The sequence below is a fragment of the Stereum hirsutum genome, assembly GCF_000264905.1.
Source record: "Stereum hirsutum FP-91666 SS1 unplaced genomic scaffold STEHIscaffold_20, whole genome shotgun sequence".
Lineage (NCBI taxonomy): Eukaryota > Fungi > Basidiomycota > Agaricomycetes > Russulales > Stereaceae > Stereum > Stereum hirsutum.
In genome coordinates, this window is record NW_006763150.1 from 740,103 (window position 1) to 763,687 (window position 23,585).

General features: G+C 50.3%; 10 protein-coding genes across 10 annotated transcripts; 5 read left to right on the forward strand and 5 right to left on the reverse strand.

Annotated features, from left to right (window-relative positions):
• Positions 1 to 226: 226 nt before the first annotated feature.
• On the reverse strand, positions 227 to 676 carry STEHIDRAFT_33963 (uncharacterized protein; the record flags this gene model as incomplete). Its single annotated transcript, XM_007310313.1, has 3 exons — positions 227 to 409; positions 468 to 590; positions 650 to 676. Coding segments are annotated over 3 exons (333 nt in total), but the record flags the coding sequence as incomplete, so codon positions are not given.
• A 1,933-nt stretch (positions 677 to 2,609) lies between these two features.
• Positions 2,610 to 3,248, reverse strand: STEHIDRAFT_162878 (Sm-like ribonucleoprotein; the record flags this gene model as incomplete). The annotated part of the gene is made up of 6 exons (XM_007310521.1): positions 2,610 to 2,629; positions 2,693 to 2,712; positions 2,780 to 2,856; positions 2,909 to 2,929; positions 2,990 to 3,182; positions 3,244 to 3,248. The coding sequence occupies 6 exons, from the start codon at positions 3,246 to 3,248 to the stop codon at positions 2,610 to 2,612; spliced, it is 336 nt and encodes a 111-aa protein (XP_007310583.1).
• A 164-nt stretch (positions 3,249 to 3,412) lies between these two features.
• On the forward strand, positions 3,413 to 5,726 carry STEHIDRAFT_105563 (uncharacterized protein). Its single transcript, XM_007310522.1, has 5 exons — positions 3,413 to 3,556; positions 3,616 to 3,859; positions 3,915 to 4,176; positions 4,244 to 5,446; positions 5,513 to 5,726. Exons 1-5 carry the CDS (start codon positions 3,436 to 3,438, stop codon positions 5,579 to 5,581), a joined length of 1,899 nt encoding a protein of 632 aa, XP_007310584.1. The 5' UTR covers positions 3,413 to 3,435; the 3' UTR covers positions 5,582 to 5,726.
• A 231-nt stretch (positions 5,727 to 5,957) lies between these two features.
• On the forward strand, positions 5,958 to 6,401 carry STEHIDRAFT_68139 (uncharacterized protein; the record flags this gene model as incomplete). Its single annotated transcript, XM_007310326.1, has 3 exons — positions 5,958 to 6,009; positions 6,098 to 6,201; positions 6,273 to 6,401. 3 exons carry the CDS (start codon positions 5,958 to 5,960, stop codon positions 6,399 to 6,401), a joined length of 285 nt encoding a protein of 94 aa, XP_007310388.1.
• A 3,008-nt stretch (positions 6,402 to 9,409) lies between these two features.
• STEHIDRAFT_162881 (uncharacterized protein) lies at positions 9,410 to 11,209 on the reverse strand (the record flags this gene model as incomplete). The annotated part of the gene is made up of 2 exons (XM_007310523.1): positions 9,410 to 10,471; positions 10,553 to 11,209. 2 exons carry the CDS (start codon positions 11,207 to 11,209, stop codon positions 9,410 to 9,412), a joined length of 1,719 nt encoding a protein of 572 aa, XP_007310585.1.
• Positions 11,210 to 11,472: 263 nt separating this feature from the next.
• STEHIDRAFT_162882 (uncharacterized protein) lies at positions 11,473 to 12,068 on the forward strand (the record flags this gene model as incomplete). The annotated part of the gene is made up of 2 exons (XM_007310524.1): positions 11,473 to 11,511; positions 11,565 to 12,068. The coding sequence occupies 2 exons, from the start codon at positions 11,473 to 11,475 to the stop codon at positions 12,066 to 12,068; spliced, it is 543 nt and encodes a 180-aa protein (XP_007310586.1).
• A 1,010-nt stretch (positions 12,069 to 13,078) lies between these two features.
• Positions 13,079 to 14,990, forward strand: STEHIDRAFT_162883 (Dus-domain-containing protein; the record flags this gene model as incomplete). Its single annotated transcript, XM_007310525.1, has 7 exons — positions 13,079 to 13,198; positions 13,251 to 13,286; positions 13,342 to 13,371; positions 13,427 to 13,685; positions 13,743 to 13,903; positions 13,966 to 14,704; positions 14,788 to 14,990. 7 exons carry the CDS (start codon positions 13,079 to 13,081, stop codon positions 14,988 to 14,990), a joined length of 1,548 nt encoding a protein of 515 aa, XP_007310587.1.
• Positions 14,991 to 15,492: 502 nt separating this feature from the next.
• Positions 15,493 to 17,972, reverse strand: STEHIDRAFT_105568 (cytochrome P450). The gene is made up of 14 exons (XM_007310526.1): positions 17,825 to 17,972; positions 17,726 to 17,761; positions 17,539 to 17,671; positions 17,365 to 17,485; positions 17,249 to 17,316; positions 17,166 to 17,194; positions 16,955 to 17,103; positions 16,859 to 16,901; positions 16,619 to 16,780; positions 16,319 to 16,551; positions 16,248 to 16,267; positions 16,153 to 16,192; positions 15,962 to 16,092; positions 15,493 to 15,899 (listed from the first exon to the last, which is right to left on the reverse strand). Exons 1-14 carry the CDS (start codon positions 17,838 to 17,840, stop codon positions 15,677 to 15,679), a joined length of 1,404 nt encoding a protein of 467 aa, XP_007310588.1. The 5' UTR covers positions 17,841 to 17,972; the 3' UTR covers positions 15,493 to 15,676.
• Positions 17,973 to 18,989: 1,017 nt separating this feature from the next.
• Positions 18,990 to 20,693, forward strand: STEHIDRAFT_150638 (uncharacterized protein). Its single transcript, XM_007310527.1, has 10 exons — positions 18,990 to 19,165; positions 19,227 to 19,338; positions 19,393 to 19,496; positions 19,554 to 19,634; positions 19,694 to 19,724; positions 19,789 to 19,870; positions 19,930 to 20,091; positions 20,157 to 20,185; positions 20,253 to 20,436; positions 20,504 to 20,693. The coding sequence occupies exons 1-10, from the start codon at positions 19,060 to 19,062 to the stop codon at positions 20,624 to 20,626; spliced, it is 1,014 nt and encodes a 337-aa protein (XP_007310589.1). The 5' UTR covers positions 18,990 to 19,059; the 3' UTR covers positions 20,627 to 20,693.
• Positions 20,694 to 21,711: 1,018 nt separating this feature from the next.
• STEHIDRAFT_45110 (uncharacterized protein) lies at positions 21,712 to 22,388 on the reverse strand (the record flags this gene model as incomplete). The annotated part of the gene is made up of 4 exons (XM_007310317.1): positions 21,712 to 21,923; positions 21,999 to 22,115; positions 22,172 to 22,276; positions 22,331 to 22,388. Coding segments are annotated over 4 exons (492 nt in total), but the record flags the coding sequence as incomplete, so codon positions are not given.
• Positions 22,389 to 23,585: the final 1,197 nt, after the last annotated feature.

The following is a 23,585-nucleotide window of genomic DNA, read 5'->3' on the forward strand; positions in this document are numbered from 1 at the left end:
CAAATGTGTGTTGCTGTGCTACGGCGAACGGATTAATCATGCCGCTTTGGAACATCGATAGCCACGACCAAGATGAAAGGGATGCACATTTGCCAGCAAACACGCCATAGATACAAGCGCACTACAGTAGTCGTTCATCCCGAACATGATGTAGCGCCAAGGCGGCATTGTCCAATTCCTCCGATTTTCGCAGGCCTGTAGAAGGTCCTGCGTTGCTCTGTTGACCTTGCGAGGACCTTGGGTGCAAGAGTTGAAGTGCGACCTGCCAACTGCTTTTGCTAACATTCTCCAAGTGCAGAAGGACGAGATCTGTGGCTTGAATGCCATCCGGCCCTCCGATCTTCCACTTCTGGTTGGCTGCGGCAGAGCCAGCATCGCCTGCGTCGTCCATCGAGCGGTTCTGGTGTTCCTGATGTCAAAGTCAAGTCAGAATAGGTCAAACATCTACCAAGGACAAGAATGCGTACGGTGATGAAACGCTCCACGGTCTTTGCGACATTCTTGGCCAACTTGGCCCGAGTCACAGGCTGCGGTGGTGTCCTGAAGTCGCGGGTGGGGATCTGCCTGGACCAAAAGGCATAGCCAGGCCACTTATTCCCAAATGAGCATCAGACGTCGTCCACACTGAGGAAGGTGACGAGAAACTCACACTGATGCGAACCGAGATGGAGGGCCCGCAGTCGCTAAGCATCGAATCGTCACGCCCTTGCAAACCGGAGATCCGATTTTGCATGATCAGCAAGATGGGGAGACCGTCAATGAGTTGGCCGTCCTTGGAGTCCTTGAAGTAAATAGTGGGCTTCAATTCAATCTCTTCAACGTAGCGTTTGCGGTCGCTCATAGCGTGGGGCTTGTATCGTTTCTGGGGTACGATAGGTCCGCGGACAAAGGAGTTCACGATGACTGTTCCACGAGGACCAGGAGCAGAAACGGAACGGCCACGAGACGCGGGGCTAAGAATAGAGGAAGATCTCCACGAGGGAGTGGGCGGCGTCGAAGGCGGGTCTTGCCAGAGGGTAGCTTCTGAGGGACTTGGAGATGAGACCTTGAGCGACGAATAAGATAAGTTGAAAACATCATTCCTGAGGTGGATCATGTTTGATTCGAGCAGACACTTACTGGCGACTCAGTTGGCGGAGAGGGCGCCTCGTGACGTCTCTCCAACGAGACGCTTATGTGTGGAGAAGAGGGAAATCGATTTGAATCATCCGTAGAATAAAGAAGGTTGCTTGGGGATACAGTGGCACTAGTCTTGACGGAAACATTGGGAGAGTCCTGACGGTGACAGCTAATATGAGAAATGCAGAAAAATTGGTGATGACCTACACACCTCCTGCAGCGAGGAATTACCGAGCGATGTTGATTTAGGTTCAACCACATCACCCTTGGCTTCGTATTGATGGGAGGCGTGTTCAGACATAGCAGAGGGACGAAGAGGAGGGGAGTGAGTAGAACAAAAGTAGGAGAACGAATCTTATTTAAGACAGCTGTAAATGCAAATGTGATAGATGGTGATGCAAGAATTGACCCCATCTTCCGAGATGAGTGATGGTACATCCGTCTCGAAAACTCGACTGCTTGTCCTGTGGTTGTATGCAAACCAATGGGGTATTATGTATGATGCTGAGTCTGTAACAGGGATGGTATCCATCAGCCCTTCAGCAATGATCTGCTCTACGTCGAGAATATCCCAGCGGCTTTCCAAACCAGTGTTCTGCTGGAAGAAATAACAGGGGTGAGAGTAACAGTGATACGCCCAAAACTGAACACTGGCCCTTTTAGAAAGATGATCAAGATCACCACAGCGTTGAACTTGCGCGAAGACTGGTCGAACAAGAATGGTGGTCAATCGACAACATTGGCTCAACTATACGTGGGAGTCATCGTGATGTCGCCTCAGATGAAGTGGGACAGAAAGATATCAATAAAAACATTCTCTAGGTTTAGGCGCCAGCACGCACCACCGTCTGTCATCGCCCATTTGCCCGTTAATCCAAACTTCCGGTACTAAAGCAACACTCAAAGTCAGACCGCTATTGCTTCTGTTAGCTGATTATCTCGAGCAGGCCACCAAAAAAAAGGAACAATACATCGAACGTGAGAGTGGCTGCCCGGGTTGTACACATTGCCATGATAGTCGAGAAGGGGCTTCCAAGTCAGTACAGTACCCCTGGGCATACTTAGGATTTGTCTCGAGCACCACTGAATGGAAGAATCGACGGCTGAACCAAGACAACGCCAACAATGTTCGATTCGCCAGACGTTTTGCGCGATAGCCCATGCGACAGCTGCAGTAATTTCCAGCGGGCGTTTGCTCTCACGTAATGGACAGCCAGCCGCACAGCAGTGAGAAACGCGACAAGATTCCCGACAAGTGCGTTCAAACTCGAAATCACGTCAAAGAGATCGCATTATAAGTCGAGACGCGATGAAGTCGTCCGGCTCCTGTTATACATACACGCGTGGCGTGAAAATGGAAGGCAAGAATCCGATCGAGACCCTGTAATCATCTCAGCAAGGCGATAGACCGCCAGCAATGCCAACGCGAACCTATAGTGCAAGTCTGGAGCGTTTTTACTAGCAGAACATGAAAGCAACGATGGGGCGCATTATGCCTGGTTTCGGAGGACTGTGGCGAGAATAAATGAACTCAGTTCTGGTAGCTTAGATAAAAGTAAGAATGGGTACTCACTCAAAATGACAGAGTCTCCCCTGTGAGTAAGAAGATGACATGAGAATGACCGATGGGACTTCAGAACAGCAAGTAGATGGGGCGCACCTTAAGAACATCTTACTAATAAACCGATCTTTGTTCACCGGTTTCTTGTTCTTTCCTTTTGGAATTTCTGTCCACATCTGAAGATATGTCAGAAAATGTACCCTGTAATGACTGTACATGGACACACACCTCCTTCACGTTCTCGAGGACCTATACAAGCGCCGAGCTGCAATCAGTGGGCGAAGCACGCGAGTTGGTTAGAGAACGCACCATGTTACTATGCCTATCAAAGGCCTTTACACGCGCCAGCAGCTTTTTGTTGTTGCGGAGGGAGATGAGAACCTGTGTGTGGTTTCGTACCGCTTGTTGAAGAACGGAGAGAGGTCCCTGGCTGATCTCATGCTCCTCCAGCTGCCGCAGTTGGGCCTCGTCAAGCTCGGATTTTGGAACGTGGACGTATTGACTGTATTCAAATAGCTTGTCAGCGCGTGTTTTATATAGATAAAAATATAATGACACGATACCTCATGATACAGCGTTCAGAACGTAGAGGAACAGAGACAGAGCGGCCACAGAGGGGTGCGGCTAAAACATGGTGACGAAAAAGGCAGCTGGTCACGCGTGTGGCGTCTCAGAATTTTCAAAAGTCATTCTGTCTCTTGACTGCTCTCCCGTCTTCTACCCCCCACCTTACGACCTTTACATTTTCTTACAACATGGGACGCTTACGACAGAAGGGAAAGGCTGGTGCAGCGAAAGCCTATGTGACTCGCTCGCTGGCCGTCAAAAAGCTGCAATGCTCACTGGCAGATTTTAGGAGGCTTTGCATCCTCAAGGGTGCGTACCATACCTCTGCGATTCGACCTCTGTCTTACTTTTTTTGACTTCGATATCAGGTATATTTCCTCGCGAACCGCGATCCAGGAAAAAGGCGAACAAGGGGTCATCTGCGCCGACATCATTCTACTACGCTAAAGATATTGCCTACCTTCAGCATGAGCCAGTGCTGAAGAAGCTGCGAGAACACAAGGCATTTGCTAAACGACTCTCGCGAGCTCTTGGGAGAGGAGAATGGAGTAGTGCGAAGAGCCTGGAGGACAACAAGCCTGTATACCGGTTGGATCACATTGTCAAGGAGAGGTACGTTTGCCAAAAGCTCTTGTTTCTGGAGCACAGCTCAGTTTAGAGCGTACAGATATCCAACCTTTGTCGATGCCGTCCGTGACATCGACGATGCTCTCTGCATGATCTTCCTCTTTGCCTCTCTCCCTTCCGACGGCCGTGTATCGCCTTCTCTCATCGAAAACTGCTCACGGCTTGCGGCCGAATGGCAACTCTACATCATGCGCACGCGATCGTTGAGAAAGACCTTCCTCTCAATCAAGGGTGTTTACTACCAGGCCGAGGTAATGGATCAGTTGGTGACATGGCTCGTACCATACCAATTTACCCAGAACGTACGTCTCATTTCTTTTCACTTCTCTATTTCACCACCCAGAAGACTCAAATTTTCGCATACCTTAGATCCCTGCGGACGTCGATGTCCGAGTTATGCTCACATTCTTGGAGTTATACCAAACGTTGCTAGGATTTGTCTTCTTCAAGCTTTACACCGACGCAGGGCTTGTCTACCCGCCTCCCCTCGATGTGAAGAAGCAAGAAGCTGCTGCTGGCGTCGGCGCTTTCCTTCTGCAGGAGGCTACCCCCGCCTCTGTCGCACCTGCGAAAACAAAATCCGTAGAAGTCGATGGCAAGAAAGTCTCCACCAAAGATGTTCGACAAACCATCAAAGCCATCGCTACCTCTAGCATCTCTAACGAGGCAGATGCTGATGTTGACATGCCTATCGTCGAGTCGACACCACAAGACGCCGAAGACGAAGAATTCGTGCCTCAACCCTCTACCTCGAATCCTACCGAAACCGCATCGCTCCCTACCCTTCACTCTCTATCATCCCTGCCCCAGTCGCAGGCCGCAAAACTCTTCACCCCATACACATTTTTCCTCTCTCGTGAAACCTCTCGGCCTATCTTCGAGTTCATCGTCCGCTCATTCGGCGGTCGGATAGGCTGGCCGGCGTCCTCCGGCGGCGGATCTCCCTTCGACGAGACGGACGAATCGATTACACACGTCATCATCGACAGGCCTGTGGTCGAGAGGCCGAACGAAACGGAAGAAGAGCGGGAGAGGCGGAGGCGGAGGAAGTACGTCCAGCCTCAGTGGGTTGTCGACTGCATCAATGCTGGGAAGATCTTGTTGGAGGAGCCCTACACACAAGGAAAGACGCTGCCACCGCATTTGAGTCCCTTCGGTGAGTACCGCGGAGCGTACGATCCTACTGCTGTGGGTGTCGACGAAGATGCTGCAATGGACGGCGTCAGCGATGAGGAGAGCGAGATTGAGGGTGAAAACATCGCGGAAGAGGATGATGAGGAGGCGGAGCAGGAGTCGAAGGAGAAGAAGGAGAAGGCTGCATTGAAGGCAGCTGTAGCGTCGGTTGCGGATGACCCGGCTGCACTGAGGGCAGCGGAGTTGGAGGCGGAGGCGGCTGGCGTGGACTTCGGAACCTTCGAAAAGGAAGTGGTCAAGTCGCAGAAGTCGTTGAAGAAGGGCAAGGCTGCGCAGACGGTTGATGCGGAGCAGGATATGAACAAGATGATGATGAGCAACAAGCAGCGGAAGCTGTATGAGAGGATGAAGTTCGGTGAACGCAAACGCTCTGCCGAGGTTCGTGGATCTATATCTTAGTATTTTTTCTATCATCGCGACTGACAATTTCTTCCATTTGAACAGAACGCTAAGCTCGAAGAGCGAAAGATATCCCTACAAAAAGCCAAGAAACGGCAAGAAAAGGCCCAGTGAGGTCACTTGTTCTCTTGTCGACATCTTCTCGGGTCATAGCTTGTATTGCACATTTCCCTACTTTGCATCAGTTCGTTGGGGTTCGACGGCATATCTCGAAGAAAACCCTCTGTCTCGTTTGAGTACGCAGTGAATCAAGTTTAATCGTATGCAACACAAGTTTAAGTACTGCTAGTGTCCAAAAAAAATGAAAAACGCTGGGCCACCCGCCCGTGCCACCCGGCGGCCCTCGGCATGCCCCGCGACCCTCGATCGAGAAGCCTCACAAGTTGAACGTTCTTTCAAACGGCCATTGTCCCCACAACTTACCTTGCAGATTTATCTGCTCCTTCTTCCTCTACTGCTTCGTATCTTCCGTTGTAACTGAACGCCTGCGATGTCTTCAAGAGAATCTGACCGCATCTCATCTGCGCAACAAACGCTCGACAGTACGTCCACGTCCCAGGCAGACGTAAATCCTCTGCTTTGCTGTACAGAGCTCTTCGGTCTAACTCATGGGCGTGTTGATATCACAAGTCCTTTATGAAATCTCTCAGCTTTTGAACACGCAACTGGATAAAGAGACGTTAGCCACTTGCGTGGGCATGATTGAGAGTGGCGTCAATCCTGAAGCGCTTGCAGTACGTATACTAAAAGATACACCAGCAAATTTCCCGGACTAGCATTGATTGTCACTCTTGTAACACTCCAGGCCGTAATTCTTGAGCTCAGGAGAGAGAGCACGGCACTACAGCAAGGTCAAGCGGCGACGTTGTCGGCTCAACCTACCACAACCAACGGTAGAGTAAGCCGACCCGCGAGCAGATTAGGCACGAGATAATACGACTCTTCATAGTCTCAAGATGTTTTTCTGTACTTGTAAGATATCATCTGCCTCATATACTCTTCATGTCTCCTTGATGAAGTCGTCAGGCTACGCGGGTAGGTCCATCGTAGTCACAACGGCTTTGTTGTGTTCGATCTCACTAGGAAATTAAGAGCCCTCATATACTCAGAAAGAACTCGCATTGCCTGTATGAGAGACTGATCCGGCTTGGTTTGAGAACATCTATCAAGGAGAGATGGTTCGAATCAGGTTCGAATTCGAGTCTTCCCTTCTTGCCACACAAATCGTGTAGTAGTACGCAGATCTAACATGATCTTATCTTATCAATGACGCCACACAGCGGTAATTTGCATATACTTTTACAAGGACATCCTCTGACATCCTCCGCCACTCTTACCTCCAAACCTGTTTCCGCTCTGCCGTCAACTTGCTGTATAGGCTCCCATAGAACTGTCCTTGCTACTACTCACACCTTACCAGCTACATAATTGGACAAGATCTCTAATAATCAGCTTGCGGGTACGTGAACAGTGGTCACAGCTAGCAGCACTGTAACTTGACACTCGTGCTTTCAGAGACATCTTTCGCCCACCTTGTGCGAGAACCGCCGTCAGTCGGCCGCCAGCCCAAAATTACTTCTCTCACACTGCGCAATTTACGCGCCCTTACGAACTCTATGACCGTAACGTCTTCTACCACTGTCGAGCGACGCAAGCTTCAAGGCTACGACTTCTACCGCGAAGTGCTCGGGAGCCCGAAGTATATCGGTGCGCCGATGGTGGATCAGAGTGAACTGGTGCGCATTTTGTTCTATAGAGTCACCATTGCTTGACGTTTGTCGTAACAGGCCTGGCGAAAGCTTTCAAGACGATATGGGGTTCAGGTAAGTTCCAGAATTATGGATTCCACACCACAGTCGTTCACGATGCTCTTCAAAGGTAGCCTACACGCCCATGATCAATGCCAAAGTATATTTCGTCTTTTTTAAGAACGCTTTTCCTGTGCTCAAGCCCAATTTGCCAGATGTTCTCCATGAACAATCGAAAACCATACCGAGAACTCGCGTTTAATACTGTCCTTGGAGAGTCGTCACATCCGACACCGAATCTTCAGACTTCCCTTCCTATGCTGAACCATCTTCATCAAGTCTTTCGTATTCGATACCGGACTCCATCCAATGCACACCACACTCGCATTCCAATATCTCGACATCGTGAAAACCCAGAAGACACCTACCGCACCCAGCGCCATCAAGGGTCACCTTTTCAAGATCCTCCGACCCGCCCTGAATCGAGAAAAGGATTTGAGGGAGAGACTAGGTAGAATAATCGGAAAGGACCAATTTTCCGTCTACCACGCAATCGTAGAGGAGCTGCATGAACGAATGGTACGGGATGTGAAGGAGGCCCTGGGTGAGGACCTGGGTGAGCGATATCTGAAGATTCAAAGTGGCGAAGCTGGCACGGGCATTGAGAGCTTGAACGACGATTATCTGCGAATATTGGGTGACCTGGTGACAACAGATGCCTCCACCAGCCTGAAAACACTACCCCACTGGGTCGCGCAGCCTTACTTCCGCCCTCCGCCGAAACCAGCAGCGGTAACGACGGAAGAGCAAAGTGTCGGTGAGGTCTCTTCACAACCGCTCTCGCGTATCATTCACTTCGTTTCTGATGGCCATCTCGTACGTCTCGTTTCTTTTGCAGACACCCCCGTCGAAGATCCTGTCGTAGTTCTCAGTTCACGGGCCGCGGATGACAATGGAGCTGCTCCCATCAAACGATCACATTCAGAACGCACGCCTGAAGGTGACGGCGCGAAGGGCGTGGAAGATTTGAAGAGGATGAAACTGGACTTGGATGACGGTGTCGAAGGACTTGTTTTGGTACGGGCGGTGTAGTCTGCGGATAGGCAGGTCCGACAAGTGGTCAGGCTTTGTCTGTCTGCGCATTGTAAGCTCTGAGCAGTATTTCCTGACCAAAATTTTTGTGCAGCGTAAAGTGGGGGTTGTACCGAGGCGCACACCAAGGAATGACGGAGGCACTGTGAGCACATTTCTTACTGCGTTCAAGGCTCTTTGTATCATGCATAATCTCACCGGAGAATCATCTGACTTTTAGCGCCTACCTTGGAGACTACAGTAATTGATACTGTTCAGGCAGGGAATGCCTGCTTGTCGATCAACGAGTATAGGTTTCTTATATCGCGAGCTTCCACGCGTTCAGTCTTGACGTAGAATTTGTCATGTTCTGTCCTATCTATCCGGAATTTGTTCCTCTCTCTTCTCGTGAAGAGACGAGCTCGGGAGCAACTTGATACTGTGCTCGCTTCAGGCTACGTCGGAAGGCAAGATAGCGTTGACGAAGACACAGAAATATGAGAAGGAAGATTGGGGAGAAAACTCTCTGATTATAATGTGTTGCATTGGTCGAGAAAGTAATTGATGTGGTCATTAGGCCTCCTCTCTATCAGACTGTCGGTGGTCGGCAACTCGCAATATTCTCATAATAACCCTAAGGCTCCTGATTTGCTCTCAGCTGAAGGAGCCACACTAAAACTAGTTTAAACCGGTTGATGTTTGAATTCGTGCGACGCCGCAACTTAGGCGATGGACCACGGTAACTTACGTTCGTTGGGTTATGCGACTTATTTGAAGGTTATCTTACTAGCCGTGTCAATTGACGTTGTCTGTCACGACATTCGTGCGAGCAATGCATCAATCTGGGCCATCTTTGTGCTGTTCTTCATGCCAGTAATGGTATTTCTTCGACCTGAGGGCAATGGGACAGGTTTTCTCGACATGAGTGAGAGTATTGTTCAACTAAATGGTGTCCAATATGTAGGAACTTGTCGGCGAATGGATAACCTTTACTGGAACAAGATTCAACCGGAGTACTCAATACAAACAAGTAAAGACTTCAACGATACGTATCAAATTCCACCACGACCGTTAACAGTATATAACTTCCTTGGCACGAATCACAGAGACCATCGTACAATTCCTAAGATGCAAGAGGGTCGTCCTCATCATCCTCTTCGTCGTCCTCGTCATCCTCTTCGTCATCGTCATCCTCTTCATCTTCCTTGTCATCTTCCTCGTCTTCATCTTCGCTACCGTTCGAGCCCTCGGTCAGGTCTTCGCGCACAGTCGAGCCTTCATCATCGTCCGTATGCTCGGATTCAGTCGACCGGTCGGTCAAGTCCTCCTCTACGACTGGGCTCGAACTCGGAGTCGAACTCGGACGCGGCACTTTCGGTAAAAAATCACCTTCCTCCTCTTCGCCATCTGTATATCCCCCCAACTCGGACTCGGACTCTAAGCCCTCATCGGGCCACAGGTCACTGTTGAGGGACTGCAGGCGGGTGCGTATCCACTTGAACACAGGTTTGCAACGGTTGATGTCCCTAAGATCGAAATATCTACGATCACCTGAAAATGCGCGGAGCTTCTTGTGACTGTGTAGGATGTCGGGAGGGTATGCCTCTCGCGCTTCCTCCGTGTGAGAGTCTTGATCTGGTGTATATTCATCTGAGTCTCCCGAGGTACCGCGAGCACCCCTGTTCGGCACGACCCACTGGTCATCACTCTTGGAATCAATGTATGTGTCCTGGAAGTGTCGTTTTTTCTTGGGTGGGCCAGGGGAAGAGTGTTGTGTGCGATGAGTGGCAGGCGTGTCTTCAGGGGACAGCTCGTCTCGCACATGTTCTACATAGCTGAAAAAATGGGCAGCAGTTAACAGAACCCCGAGACGAGTGAACTGAGGACTCTCGTCCTCTGCGAAGACGTGGCGGGCCTGGGAGCGGCTTTGCTGCAGTGCTTCTTGCAGCTTGGCAATAATGGTGACCCTGTCCTCATCCAATAAGCCCTTTGCCTCGACTATCATAATCACCCGACTTTCGATGATGGTGAACCTGATGTCGAACGCGTTCTCTCTGACTTTATTAAAGGCGTGGAGAATTTGGGAGTGGTCTGGTGTACGGCGAGAAATCTTTCGAATCGCCTTGCTGAGCTTTTGGGCAGTCCCGGAGTTCGGGCCCGTCGCCGTGGAGAGTGATGGTCCAGTCTAAGATATCGAACAAAGAACATGAAGAATGTCTCAATATGGGCGAAGACGGACGGGACAGCACAGGTAATAAACACATACATTAGATGGACGTGCCTTGCGTTTTCCCGAAGAGGGCGCTGGAGCGGTTCCGTACTCAACATCAACGTCAGAGTCGGGTTCGTTTTCCAGAACATGGATCACTTCCTCGGGGCGTGCGAGGTCGATCTCGCGAGTGCTTGTGAACTGTGGATGTGCAACAGTGTACGAGCGAGACGTGTAGGTTTTGTCTACGGGGAAAATGAAGTCTCCCAGGAGGTATTGAACGGTACCGTAGTGAACGGCTTCAGCCTTGCCGAATCGCAGAGCGGAAGCTACTCTGATTGCTAGGCCAAAGTCCTCAGGACCACATTCCACCGGAACCGTGAACGAGATAGAGCTCTGCAGAGGAGCGCCTGTGACAGGTGTACGAGCGGAGAAGGAAAATTTTCCGACAGGAGTGGTGGACGTTTCGTCACGCTCGTGTTCATCGGCAGGCATAGGCTCGAGCTGTATGAAATCTGATGACGGAACGCCTTCCGAAGCTCCCGTGAACATGTAAAGAGCCGTTCCGGATGGATTGGGTACTCGGTTCGGTGTGGACAGTGAGGTAGGGATATTGATGTCGCCCCCGTGTCCGGGACCAGGAGGACTGGGAGCCCCGGTAGCACGAGCGGCGCGATGACCTGAAGGGGGAGGTGTAGAGTGTGTCGCAGACATATCGCGGCGAAACATCTTGGAGCGTTAGCTGTATAGCACTGAGCTGTAGAGATGGAAGGCGAGTTAGAGGGAAACGAGAGAACTAAGTGCCTTTAGATCTGAACAATGAATGTCCGTTCATCATGTGTCCTCTCCGCGTGACGGCAGAACGATGGATCAGGAAACGGGCCGGCCCGCCGCTTGTGTCAACGATGTCACGTGTACTCCACATAAATGGTTGAGCGCTGGCCCTTCCTCCCTTCTTCCACCAACCACTAGCGCCAATGGCCCAAGCGATCTCTCAGAAATTGGCCCATCTCTCTGTATGTGGTGAAGATCTCCTCTATATCTGTTATGATACTAACGATCTTTGCAGTTAGACGAGTCGTCAAAACCGTCGTCTCCTCCCGCTAGCCCAACCCCTGTGCAGGCCGAGCCTGAGATCACTGAACTATGCACATGCCCACCCTCCCCTAACATGGTCCAGCTCATGAATGCTGGCATCAGACTACCCGTTCACTACTACGGCTTTCTGATCGATGAAGAGCCCGGAGGATTCATTGATTTCGCCCGACGCTACGTCGAACCCGACCATATGCACAGGTGGACAATCGACGATCTCTTCATGCTTGGCCTCCGTAAAATACATCGCCTTGGGAAGCTACGAAAAGAACCAGCTGCGAAGATGGCTTGGGTTGATAACTGGGCGAAGGCTGAGTGTCCGAGAGTGAAGAAGGCGGTGGGGAGGCAGGTGGTGGTGTTGCCCTTGTTCGCGAATAATTTCTCGAGTTACGACGGAAGGCCGACACAAAAACAGGTGGATTTGATGTCGCGTCTTCTAGGACAGCGACCGAGGTGGTGGCAGGCGGCTCCCATGTAGGATCCCACATGTGTCAAGGTGCGCTCCTTTACACCTTCTCATCTTCCATCGACTGACCTCATTTTCATCACGAATATAGCGGTGCGAGTAGTGTTGCCATCCATTTTTGTCGCTATTTTCTGCAAACGCTCTTCGTGCGCTGTCTCCGTCTCTAGTTCTTTCACCTCATTGTAATACCACCCGTATCGCGTATTTAGCCCTTCGTCGTATACTTATATTGCGATGGTCTCATTTCCTCACACCTCCGCACTCTCCAGCCCGTTTTGCCTGTGTATCCGAGTACTTTCACATCGCGGTCCTACATAACATCATCTACATCCTGTCAGCGCCTCGAACGTATCGCTAAGCCCTCTTCTCCGCGAGCTCGAAGGCAACATTGCCGTTTTATCGTCATGGCTCGTATCCTCCTCATCATCATGTCTCCGGGTGAAGTCGTCGGACCAGTGCGCGGGTAGGTCCATCCTGGCAACGACGGCTTTGTTGTGTTCGATATCATTGGACAGTTAAGATCCCTCGTATACATGGGGAGAACCTGTATTGCCTGTATGAGAGACTGGCCTTACATGGTTTCAAAAACGCCTATCAAGTATAGATGGTTCGAATCGAGTTCGAACCCAAGAGTTTGTCGTTCTCGCCACACAAATTGTAGATCTAACTTTATCTTATCTTATCAACGACTTCGCCACTCAGCAGTAAATTGCATACTTTACTCCTGCGCCACTCTTACCTCCAAACCTGTTTCCGCTCTGCCGTCAACTTGCTATATAGGCTCTCATAGACCGTTTCTTGCTACTTGTTACACCTTACCAGCCAAATAATTGGCTAGAATCTCGAATAATTCATTTGCGGGTACGTGAGACCGCTATGGTCACAAGTAGCAGGATTGTAACTTGACAGTGGTGCTCTCACAGACATCTTTCGCCCATCTATTGCGAGAACCGCCGTCAGTCTACGACCAACCCAAAATTACTTCCCTCACACGGCGCAATTTGCGCGCCTTCACGAACTCCATGACCGTAACGTCTTCTACCACTGTCGAGCGACGCAAGCTTCAAGGCTACGACTTCTACCGCGAAGTACTCGGGAGCCCGAAGTATATCGGTGCGCCGATGGTGGATCAGAGTGAACTGGTGCGAATTTTGTTGCTATCGAGCTACCATTGCTTGACGTTTGTTGTATCAGGCCTGGCGAAAGCTTTCAAGACGATATGGTGTTCAGGTAAGTTCCAGAATCATGGATTCCGCACCACAGTCGTTCACGATACTCCTCAAAGGTAGCCTACACGCCCATGATCAATGCCAAAGTATAGCTCGTCTTTTGTCAGAGCGCCTTTCTTGTGCTCAAATCTATTTTGCTAGATGTTCTCCATGAACAACCGAAAACCATACCGAGAACTCGCGTTTAATACTGTCCTTGGTGAAGAAGGTGGCCCAGGCGACCGCCCATTGATCGTCCAATTCTGTGCCAACGACCCCGAACAACTCCTTACATCCGCCAAGGTTCTTGAGTCCCATTGTGACGCTATCGACATCAACCTCGGTTGTCCGCAAGACATTGCTAAGAAGGGGCGGTATGGAAGTTTCTTGCAGGACGAATGGGATTTGATCTTTAAAATGAGTGAGTACCCTTCCCGAAAGACGAGTATTGTTGAATTGTGCTCATTCGACGACTCAGTCAATACACTTCACGAGAACCTCTCGATACCTGTGACAGCCAAGTTTCGCGTCTTTCCTTCCCTCGAGAAGACTGTGGAATACGCGAAAATGCTTGAACGTGCCGGAGCTCAGATTTTGACATGTCATGGTCGGACTCGAGAGCAGCGCGGTCATCATAGTGTCAGTTTTCACTTTAAGGACTGGCTTGCCCGCCTTTGCATGCTAATGTATGAGTCGTACAGGGCCTCGCAGATTGGGCGAAAATCCGCGCAGTCAAAGAGGCCGTCAAGGTTCCTGTATTTGCAAACGGCAATATCCTGTTCCACTCTGACATCGCTAGATGTCTCGAAGAGACAGGCGCAGACGGAGTGATGTCTGCTGAGGGACAGCTCTATAACGCAGCTCTATTCGCGCCCGCCATTCCTCTTACACTCCACACATCGGAGCCTGAATCATCAGACTCCCCTCCTTCTGCTGAACCATCTCCATCCAGCCCTTCGTCTCCACCCGTATTCGACACCGGACTCCATCCCATACACACCACACTCGCATTCCAATATCTCGACATCGTGAAAACCCAGAAGACACCTACCGCACCCAGCGCCATCAAGGGTCACCTTTTCAAGATCCTCCGACCCGCCCTGAATCGAGAAAAGGATTTGAGGGAGAGACTAGGTAGAATAATCGGAAAGGACCAATTTTCCGTCTACCACGCAATCGTAGAGGAGCTGCATGTGCGAATGGTACGGGACGTGAAGGAGGCCCTGGGTGAGGCCCTGGGTGAGCGATATCTGAAGATTCAAAGTGGCGAAGCTGGCACGGGCATTGAGAGCTTGAACGACGATGATCTGCGAATATTGGGTGACCTGGTGGCAACAGATGCCTCCACCAGCCTGAAAACACTACCCCATTGGGTCGCGCAGCCTTACTTCCGCCCTCCGCCGAAACCAGCAGCGATTCCAACGGAAGAGCAAAATCTCGGTGAGGCCTCTTCACAGCCGGTCTCGCGTATCATTTACTTCGTTTCTGATGCGGCCGTTTCGTACATCTCTTTTCTTTTGCAGAGACCCCCGTCGAAGATCCTACAATGGTTCTCGGTTCACAGGCGGCGGATGACAACAGAGCTGCTCCCATCAAACGACCACATTCAGAACGCACACCTGAAGGTGACGGTGCGAAGGGCGTGGAAGATTTGAAGAGGATGAAACTGGACTTGGATGACAGTGTCGAAGGACTTGTTGGTACGGGAGGTGTAGTCTGCGGATAGGCAGGTCTGACAAGTCGTTAGGCTTTGTCTGCATGTGGACCACAATGTTGCCGTACAATGGCTTCGATATAAGCATAGACTCTCATGTTCGAAACATGTGGACCTCACTGAGCTTCCCTTGCGCCCTATATCTCTAGCGAAGTCCCCTTTGGCCTTATCAGCTGAAATTGGAGTTGTGTTGTAGTGCTACTAACTATATGATATATCGGGCATGAAAGGCTAGGTACAGTGCCCTTTGTTCGTCTAAGTCTGCTGGTTAATGCTGGTGCTCTGTGGCATAGACTTTAGTGCGACTTTGCACACAATAGCCAAACCACTGGATCAGCTTGTGTTGTTGCGACCGCTTTCCGCATATTGCTCAAAGGGACAGACCGATGAAGCCCGCGCAATTAGGCCTTGCTTTTCCCTTAGATTTCATCGGTCAGGTGTCAGATAGAATTAAGCTCAGGAGATTACTAGGTTCCTGTTCATCAATCCGCTCCATTGATGGAAATTTATTACGGTGATTATGAAGTGATACGGATGAAGAAAGCCAATAAAGAGTGTCGGTATCCAAGAGTAGCATCAATATGTGCATGCGAAAATTAGGTCTGAGTAAAAATGGTTCCAAAGTATCGGTTCCCGAGTAGTATGCGAATACGTAGCAGTAAAGACTGTGACAGGAGAAGTTCCACATAAACAAGATCTCACTCATCCAGGGCCGCCACACTCTGCGCTATGAGCTCAACGTACGCAGCATTCCGCGGGGTGATTTGGCAGGCGAAAGGAATGGGACGACTGGCCATACCGCTACTATAGAAACGAGGCGGAATAATCTCATTGCCAGCTTCGTCGCATGTGCGACGAATGTTGAAGCAGAGGAGGGTTGTGGCGATCTGGAGCCAGAGTTGTTGCTCGGCTAGGAACCGCCTGTCAAAGCGGCAATGTGGTCAGAAATATGCGGAATATGGCTGGAGATTAGCTATACGTACCCTGGGCAAATGCGACGGCCGAAGCCAAAGGCGATGGTGTTGGGATCACGAGGTGGAGTGCCGTCAACACCTGGCATGAAGCGTTCTGGCCTGAAAGACATCGGGTCGGAGTAAAGCTCGTCGTCGTGAGACTGAAGCGGAGGTAGCAGTCAGCTTCAGGGGATAGAGCCAGGATCGGACGGCCAACTCACCATTCCCCATTGGTTTGGTATCATAGTGGTACCTGCCGGTCTGCAGTCCCAGAGTCAACGCAGGGAGTGCATATAACTAGGAATTAGATACGCACATGAAGTATCCTTTGTAAACCTGCATTTCGTCAGCCATGAAAGCAACGTCGAGATGTTAAAAAAAACTCACATCATCCTGTTTGACGACGTGTGGAACGCCCATAGGAATAACCGATTCCCACCTAAGAGACTCCTTTGCAATGGCCGTGATGTAGGGAAGAGCAGGTCGATCGGCGAAAGTCGGCAAGCGTATGCCACCTGTCACTTTGTCGAGCTCCGCCTGAGCCTTGGTGACAACCTCGGGAGCATGGAGCATAGCGAGGAAGAACGTAAGCACTGATGCTAGGATGGTGTCGGCGGCGGCTAAAATCAATGAACTCGATTAAGCCTTCCTTTGTGTGGGAGGAGTGGCACGGTGAAAGAAACGTACTGGCATACAAAACTGCGCAGTCTTTCTGTATCACCTTCATTTTCTCCGGTGAATGCTGGACGGCGATCCCATCAGGTTCCATCAGAGAAGTAAAGAAGCTGGGTTTTGCGACCCCCTTCTTGTATTGATTCATTCCCCAAACCCATGGCTTTTGTTGAAGGTCTGTAGTGCAAAATTTATGTGGTAGTTTCTTAGAGATTATGAAGTAAAAGAGGATAGAGAATACGGGAGGTTACGTGCCTTGCGCTAGCTCATATCCGCGACGGGCGACACGTTGAAAATTCTGGAAGGTGATATTTAGAGCGTCGGCTATAACGAGCCCACTGATAAACGCACTGCGCCGGGGAACCATTCTGGTACATATCTGAGGATAGGTATCACGTCAACCATGTAGGCGCCAGGACGTGCGGCGGAGACCATAGCAAGTTGCGCCTCCTCGGCGATCCGAACGAACTCGTCGTTCTCCTTGGTCTCATACCCGAAAGCTGCGAATATAATATAGTAAGACAGATGAAAGTGAGATCTGCATAGGCACCTGAGAACGCACCAATCATCATAACAACCGCGCCAATCGTGCTACAAAGTCTTCCGGATAAGCAATAGCGATGGACAGCGACTGAAAGCACGAACTTTCGAAGGTGCTCATCAAACTTCTCCGGATTCTCCAATAACTTCCGCAAGCAGAGAATGATTTCGCGCTGCACGATATGATCAGCGGGGATCATCAGTGTATAAGGTAAACTCACGGTCTGCAAGTGTTGGTAGTTCTCAGATGCCTTGGGACTGAAACCGCGAGTAAAGTTCTCACGATGCTTCCTGTATGTAGGCGTATAGCTCTGGAACCCCATATTGAATTCCCATCCCATTCTGTCGTCGACCTTCAATTAGTATCTCGGAGGCGTGCAGGTTAATAGACTCACAACTCCTTTACCATGACCATTGACGGCCTCTCTGAGTAGATAGCTGACCGCTTGTCGAGCAAATCTAACGCAACTTCCGCAGAGTTGATGATACACATTTTCTGTCCCAGCATTTCGACCATGACAAGCGGGCCTAAAACACAGTCAATGACCGCAACTACTTCCACCATCAGGTTCGTGTACTCACCGTACTGTTTACCCCATTCCGCGAAGGTCAGCCATTCTGTACATGAGCGGGATTAGGTTCGTCAGGGTTGAGTCCTCGAATATGTCCGAACATGCTTGCCTTGGGACGATGGCATGTCAGGGATGTTCCCAACGAACGGGATGACACTTGGCTTCGGTCCAGGAGGAAACGGCAAGCTCTTCGGTTTTGATGAGTGCTTGCGAGCAACGTTGATAGATAGAAATCCTGCAAAGGCTGCCGCCGCAAGCTGCAGGCTGAGCATTGGGAGGGACGCATTGCTGAGACCAAGGTCAGCGAGAATCTTCTCAGCGTACGCAGGCATGAAAGGTCTGAGGATGGTAAGGGTAAAAGAAGCTCTACGGAGGCGACATCGCTCCAATATCAGTCTCTTCAGGTCGCGAAGTACATAACGTTATGCCGGCATGAGACTTCAGGGTCGAGACGGTAGAGGTATAGCGTGGTCGAATAGTGATCCCGTGAGTATTGGCAGCAGATCTTTCCTGCCAAAAGGGGCGCCAGAGTCTTCGCTGCCACTGCACGACTGACTAGTACACCATCGACTGCCATGGGCTCTGAACATGAAATGGCGTGTTATCTCTTCTGGAAAATAAAAACCTTGTCCGTCGGCCACTGAAATCATGTGTAGCTCGGTGAGGTACTATACGTCGCACGCCCCGCGTATTAGAAACGGAAGAGCACCAGAGGCCTATGTAGTCATATAGACGTCAATACGAGTCTTGAAGGGCGCTGTGTAGGAGCCTCTCTCGCAGGAAGCACGAGAAAATTTTGTTGTGATGCATCGGACGTTGAAAGAGGTTACTAGGAATCAGAACGCAAGAAATTCATGAGAGAATTGCAAGAGAAGGTTGGGCTCGAACCCACGACTTGCGCCGCAACTCTGGAAAGTATTCGACCGGCATTGACCGCGGAACCGAACTGCTGGCCCGGGCTGCATAAGACGGTGACCCTCATACTTATCCCCATACCGCTCATACTTTGGACGGAGAAGCCCTGAAGTAAGCAGGGTGACTGACCTGAACTCTCCACTGAAATGGAACCGCACGGAAGCTCCAAGCGTTGTCAAGTAGAGTTGTACGAAAGCATTGATCCAATGTGGGCTCGTTACTCCATCATTGCCTCTCGACTTCGCTTACGGCGCGAAAAGACTCGGGCATGAGAACGCTCAGTACCTGGATAAGAAGCGAATGTTGTGTTACTACTAACTTGCGAGAGCGTCTCCCTCCCCACCATCATAAACTTGCTCTGGAACCTAAGAAAAAGCGTGCTCTTCACCCTTTTTTCGCGACACGTCCACTGCTCTCACCACCGCCATCATGGCTAATGTCACTGTTGAACTTCCCCCAATGTCGACAGTGGCCATTGGCTTTGGTCCGATGGTCACCGGAATGATGTTGCAACAACTTTTCCTTGGTGTCTTGAGTACGTCAATCCATCTGTTCCTCTCTTATGAAGTCCCGTTTCGATTAACTCGTCACGTCAGGTTCTCAAGCCGCACAGTACTATAGTACATATTACGCCAAGGATAGCGTGTTCACAAAAACCATTGTCGGTTCCTTGGTGGTTCTGAATATATTTTTGAGTTGCCTCGATTTGTAAGTTGACATGCACAGTTCCGCCTCCCTCTGCTGACAAGTCGAGGTCCAAAGCCACGTTCTTTATCGCACTGCGGTTCTTCTTTACGGACAATACGATTTCTTTGACCTCCAAGAATGGACGATGTGGATCGAGCCTGGTACCACCGCGATTATAGGTGCTTGACCGTTGGAAACCTTCAGATCCGTCGGGGACTGATGTGTGCCTTGCACAGGTGGCGTCGCGCAGGTCTTCTTCCTAGTCCGCTGTTGGAGGTTTGCCAGGAACTGGTTTATTTTGATCGGTTTGACCCTTCGTGAGCTCGTACTCTGTTCTTGTACTCTTGACACCAATTTTGACCAATTCTGTCTCTAGTCTGTCTATTTGCTTGTGGCTCAGGGCTTTCGTGAGTCTCGATCATAATCATGTACCTGCCTGTGATGTGCGTTGATGTGCTGTCGTGCCGATAGTGTGACCGTCGCTTTCTTCAGAGTCAAGAGATTCAGCAATCTAGCCCTGATACCTACGCAGATTACACTTTGGCTGGTATCCGTGAGTTTCTCCTTGTCATTTTATTGCTGTCATGCAGAGGACTCAGAGGAATTTCCTAGACAAGTGTCTGTGACATTGCTATCGCCGCCATCTTGATCTTTTACTTCGCCAAATCTAAGACGCCTGTGAAGAAAACCGAAGCTGTCATTAGTCGTCTCATCCGCCAGTCCATGGAGACCAGTTTCGTCACCGCTGTCTGTGCTACGCTCAACTTCATCTTCGTGGGTCCTTTTTCTATACATTAGAGTGTCATCGTATTGATCGGGTTGAATCATATGCTACAAAGTATAAGGCTCTGCCGACAACTGCATACCAGTACGTATATAACGAGATGTCCTTTCTCGGGCAATCATTATTGTTAAATTATTCTCGATTCCTCCAGTCTACTCCCTCAATTTTCCATGGCCCGTATCTATAGCATGACCGTCATGTACACCCTTCTCTCGCGCCATGCCTTGCGCGACGTCATGTCTGAGGGCAATGGTACCTTTGCCACGGGCTTTTTTGACAATGGTGTCTTTGATTCAAGCGCTACTCGATTTGGTAACAGCGGCATACGCGTCAATGTGAGCCTTCCTTCAGACCTTCTAGTTGTATCAGTCCATGATCACTGAAAGCCTAATTTCTTTGTAGGTCGAAGCGACGACACGCAGCGATGCTGAAGCCTCAGCGACTCCTCCCAACCGCCAGCATGATATCGCTCTCACCAGAATTCCCAGCGATGAGTGGAAGAAGGCGAGAAACACTGATTTGTGACGAATTTTGTCTCATGTCTGGATGTATTTAGAACTGCATGGACTAAACAAAAGGCACATCGTTATCCGGAATAGTTATCTATATGCTCCCTGAAGGGACTTTCGAGCGAACGTCCATCATTGTTCCATCGTGTGAATCCAAGTCTGCACACATATGTCCATTATTCATAGCAAAGTGCGATCACAATGCATTCTACACTTACCGGTCTCACGCTGTCCAAGAAAAGCTTGATTGTGTGCACTGCTTGTCGCACTCTATTATACTTAGCATCTACGCATCCTCACTGCCTAACTGAGGGCGTCAAAGTGCTGGGCGAGAATCACTACGCGTATGATCACGCTAGCTACGTTCATCGTCGGGGTAGTAGGCAGGGCGCAAGGTCTAGGGACCTTGTTCGGATCGCCTGCACATCGAGCTGAGGTCATTGCTAGCGCATGAACGATCAGAGAGAAGAGGGTTAATTTACAACATTTCCAGAACTTCCACAGCGTACGATGTACAAAACCGATTAAAATACAAGCATACGAACACATAAAAATATTGTGGTACCGCATATCCGTGTGAGGGTACATGATTCGGGGACCTAATGTTACGCAAGCCTTGACAGCAAGAAAATAGCTAAAACTAAACAGCACGACGACGGTTATGAGTACGAGCGTAGATCATACATCAAGAAGATGAACACTTACAATACAGTGTTTGCAGCGTACCAACGACTATGTAGTCATGCCGAGGAAGCTGACTGAAGGGTATTTGAGGTATTGCTCGTCTTGCAACGTTTAATCGGCCGGTAATTGAGGCCAAACCCATTGGGTGCAGTCAGAAGTGTACGCCCTTCGACATCGCCGACAAGGGATGACACCGATGGCACCGTGAGAGTCGAACGAAGAGTCGAGGCGGCAAAGCCTTGCTGTACGCCCGAACGATCCCCTCCGACTCCAAAATTCTGGTCTTCCGATTGAGACTTTGTCGAAGCATTGTCTCTAGAGATTTGGTATGTTAGTACCTGAAGTAACCGCCTCATACAGCACGATAGATAAAAAAGAAACGGACCTTGGGCATCGGGTTTCACCTTCGCACTCATCGTCATCCGGTTCGTATTTTCTCTTCAAACTCTCGTACTTTTCTCTGGTCTCCTTCTCCTTCGCATGCATCTCGTAGGCGTAATTGCGTGCGATTCGGGCGAATGTAGCCAATCCTACTCGTGTGGCGGCGTATGTTTCTGCCCGATGACGCCACTCAGCACAGCTAGAGAGGAGGGCAGCGTTTTGAGCTCGAAGACGAACAAGTTCTCCCACTGCGTCAAGATCTCTGACATGAAGGGCGCGGAAAGACGGTGTGGGCGACGACGTGGAGCTTTTCGAGGAAGAACTCGGTGTGAGAGTTGGTGTTGTGGGTGATGGTGCTGGCGTATCTATGTAGAGGCGGCGAACAGCAGGGAGGATGAAAGGGCGCAGGTGCGCTGGTATAAACTGAGGGTCGAGGGATGCTATTGCGACGAGAAATGAGAATCAAGATGAAGGATGAACTAGATACAGTACCCACCGATAGGGAAGGGTCTTCGACAGGTGGGACAGCTACGATGCGTACTGCATGCAGCGTTTGGGCTCTGCACAGTCAGCACTATGCATTGCTGACAGAATACATGTCCTGCAAACGCATGAGGGTCAGTGTCTAACGTACTTCATAATAAACCATGCTTACCACAGGGTAAAGAAACCGGAGACTTGTAGGTATCGAGGCAGATTGGACAGTTCGACATGGTGGGGAATACGCAGTTTCAGAAACGGAGGAGGTATGGGGCTTTTATAAAGTCGAGGGGGAAGTGCGGGGTAATAGTCATGCTGCATCATCGTAACGCGGGGAGTCCTTATGTATCGTCGTGCTGCACAGTGAAAGTAAGCCTAGTTGGATCCAGCGCTTTCCCCGAAGGCCCAGTCAGCCCTTGTCAAACACCGAGGTAAGCCTGGCCTGGGACAGTGAAATGCCAGTGACCCGGAGTGACGCGTTAACGGGATGACTCGGAGGAGTGCAAGGCGCGGACGACGCTGGTGGGTCGATCTCTCGGCAGGACATCGGTCCATAAATCACTTCGAGAGACACACAACAAAGTGGGACTTCGTCACTACAGCATTACCCAGCTAATCATACGAGGGCCGTGAGTCACCGGCGACGCCGTGAATCACGGTCGGTCATACTAGTCACAGCGGCGAGTCCAGTCATCATTGTTGTTTTTGTCTTGCTAATCACTGCGAGCGAAGGCGTAGTCAGATTTTCTACGCACCCATAAGACAGCTTGTGTCGAGCAGCCAGGACTGTAAAAACGATTCTTGAGTGACAGACGAGGCTGGAGGCAGACAGAGGACGAGAGGCGGCGAGATCGGGTGAAGCCGGATTTGGCCACTCACGGAACAAAAAGGTCCAAAAAGGGTCTAGAAAAACTTGCAAATATCGGTGTTTTTGAACCGACCAGGGATTAACCAGGAACATGCACTAGTTCCTGGTTCAAGGCTTTCAAACAGACGGTATGCAGCAAACAAGAAACACCCCGAAAGAGACTGTAAGATCTAACACGAGTTTCTGGACTCCGATCGTGAGGTTCGAGTGTGGTGTGGCGCGCCACACAGAGGGCCCGAGAAGACCCGCCCCCGACTCTTCGTGTGCTCAGGTGCTAACTTCAGAACCTTTATCAGAACTAACTGCGTACTGTACCTAGAACGAGTCTCCGAGCTTGGCTAGAGAACTCGTATTCGAGCATCAAGCCGGGGACACGGATTGCAGCGATGGGTCATCTTGTTCTTGGATTGGTAAGTGAACTCGGAGGTTCGACGTTGGTTCAATGCCCAGGAGATGCACATAAGCACTTGAAAGCCGGAAACCCGCAAGTTATCGCTATGGATGGATTGAAGATAATGACAGGGAAACTTTATAAGTCGAGGGGTGGCGGTATTTGTTCATG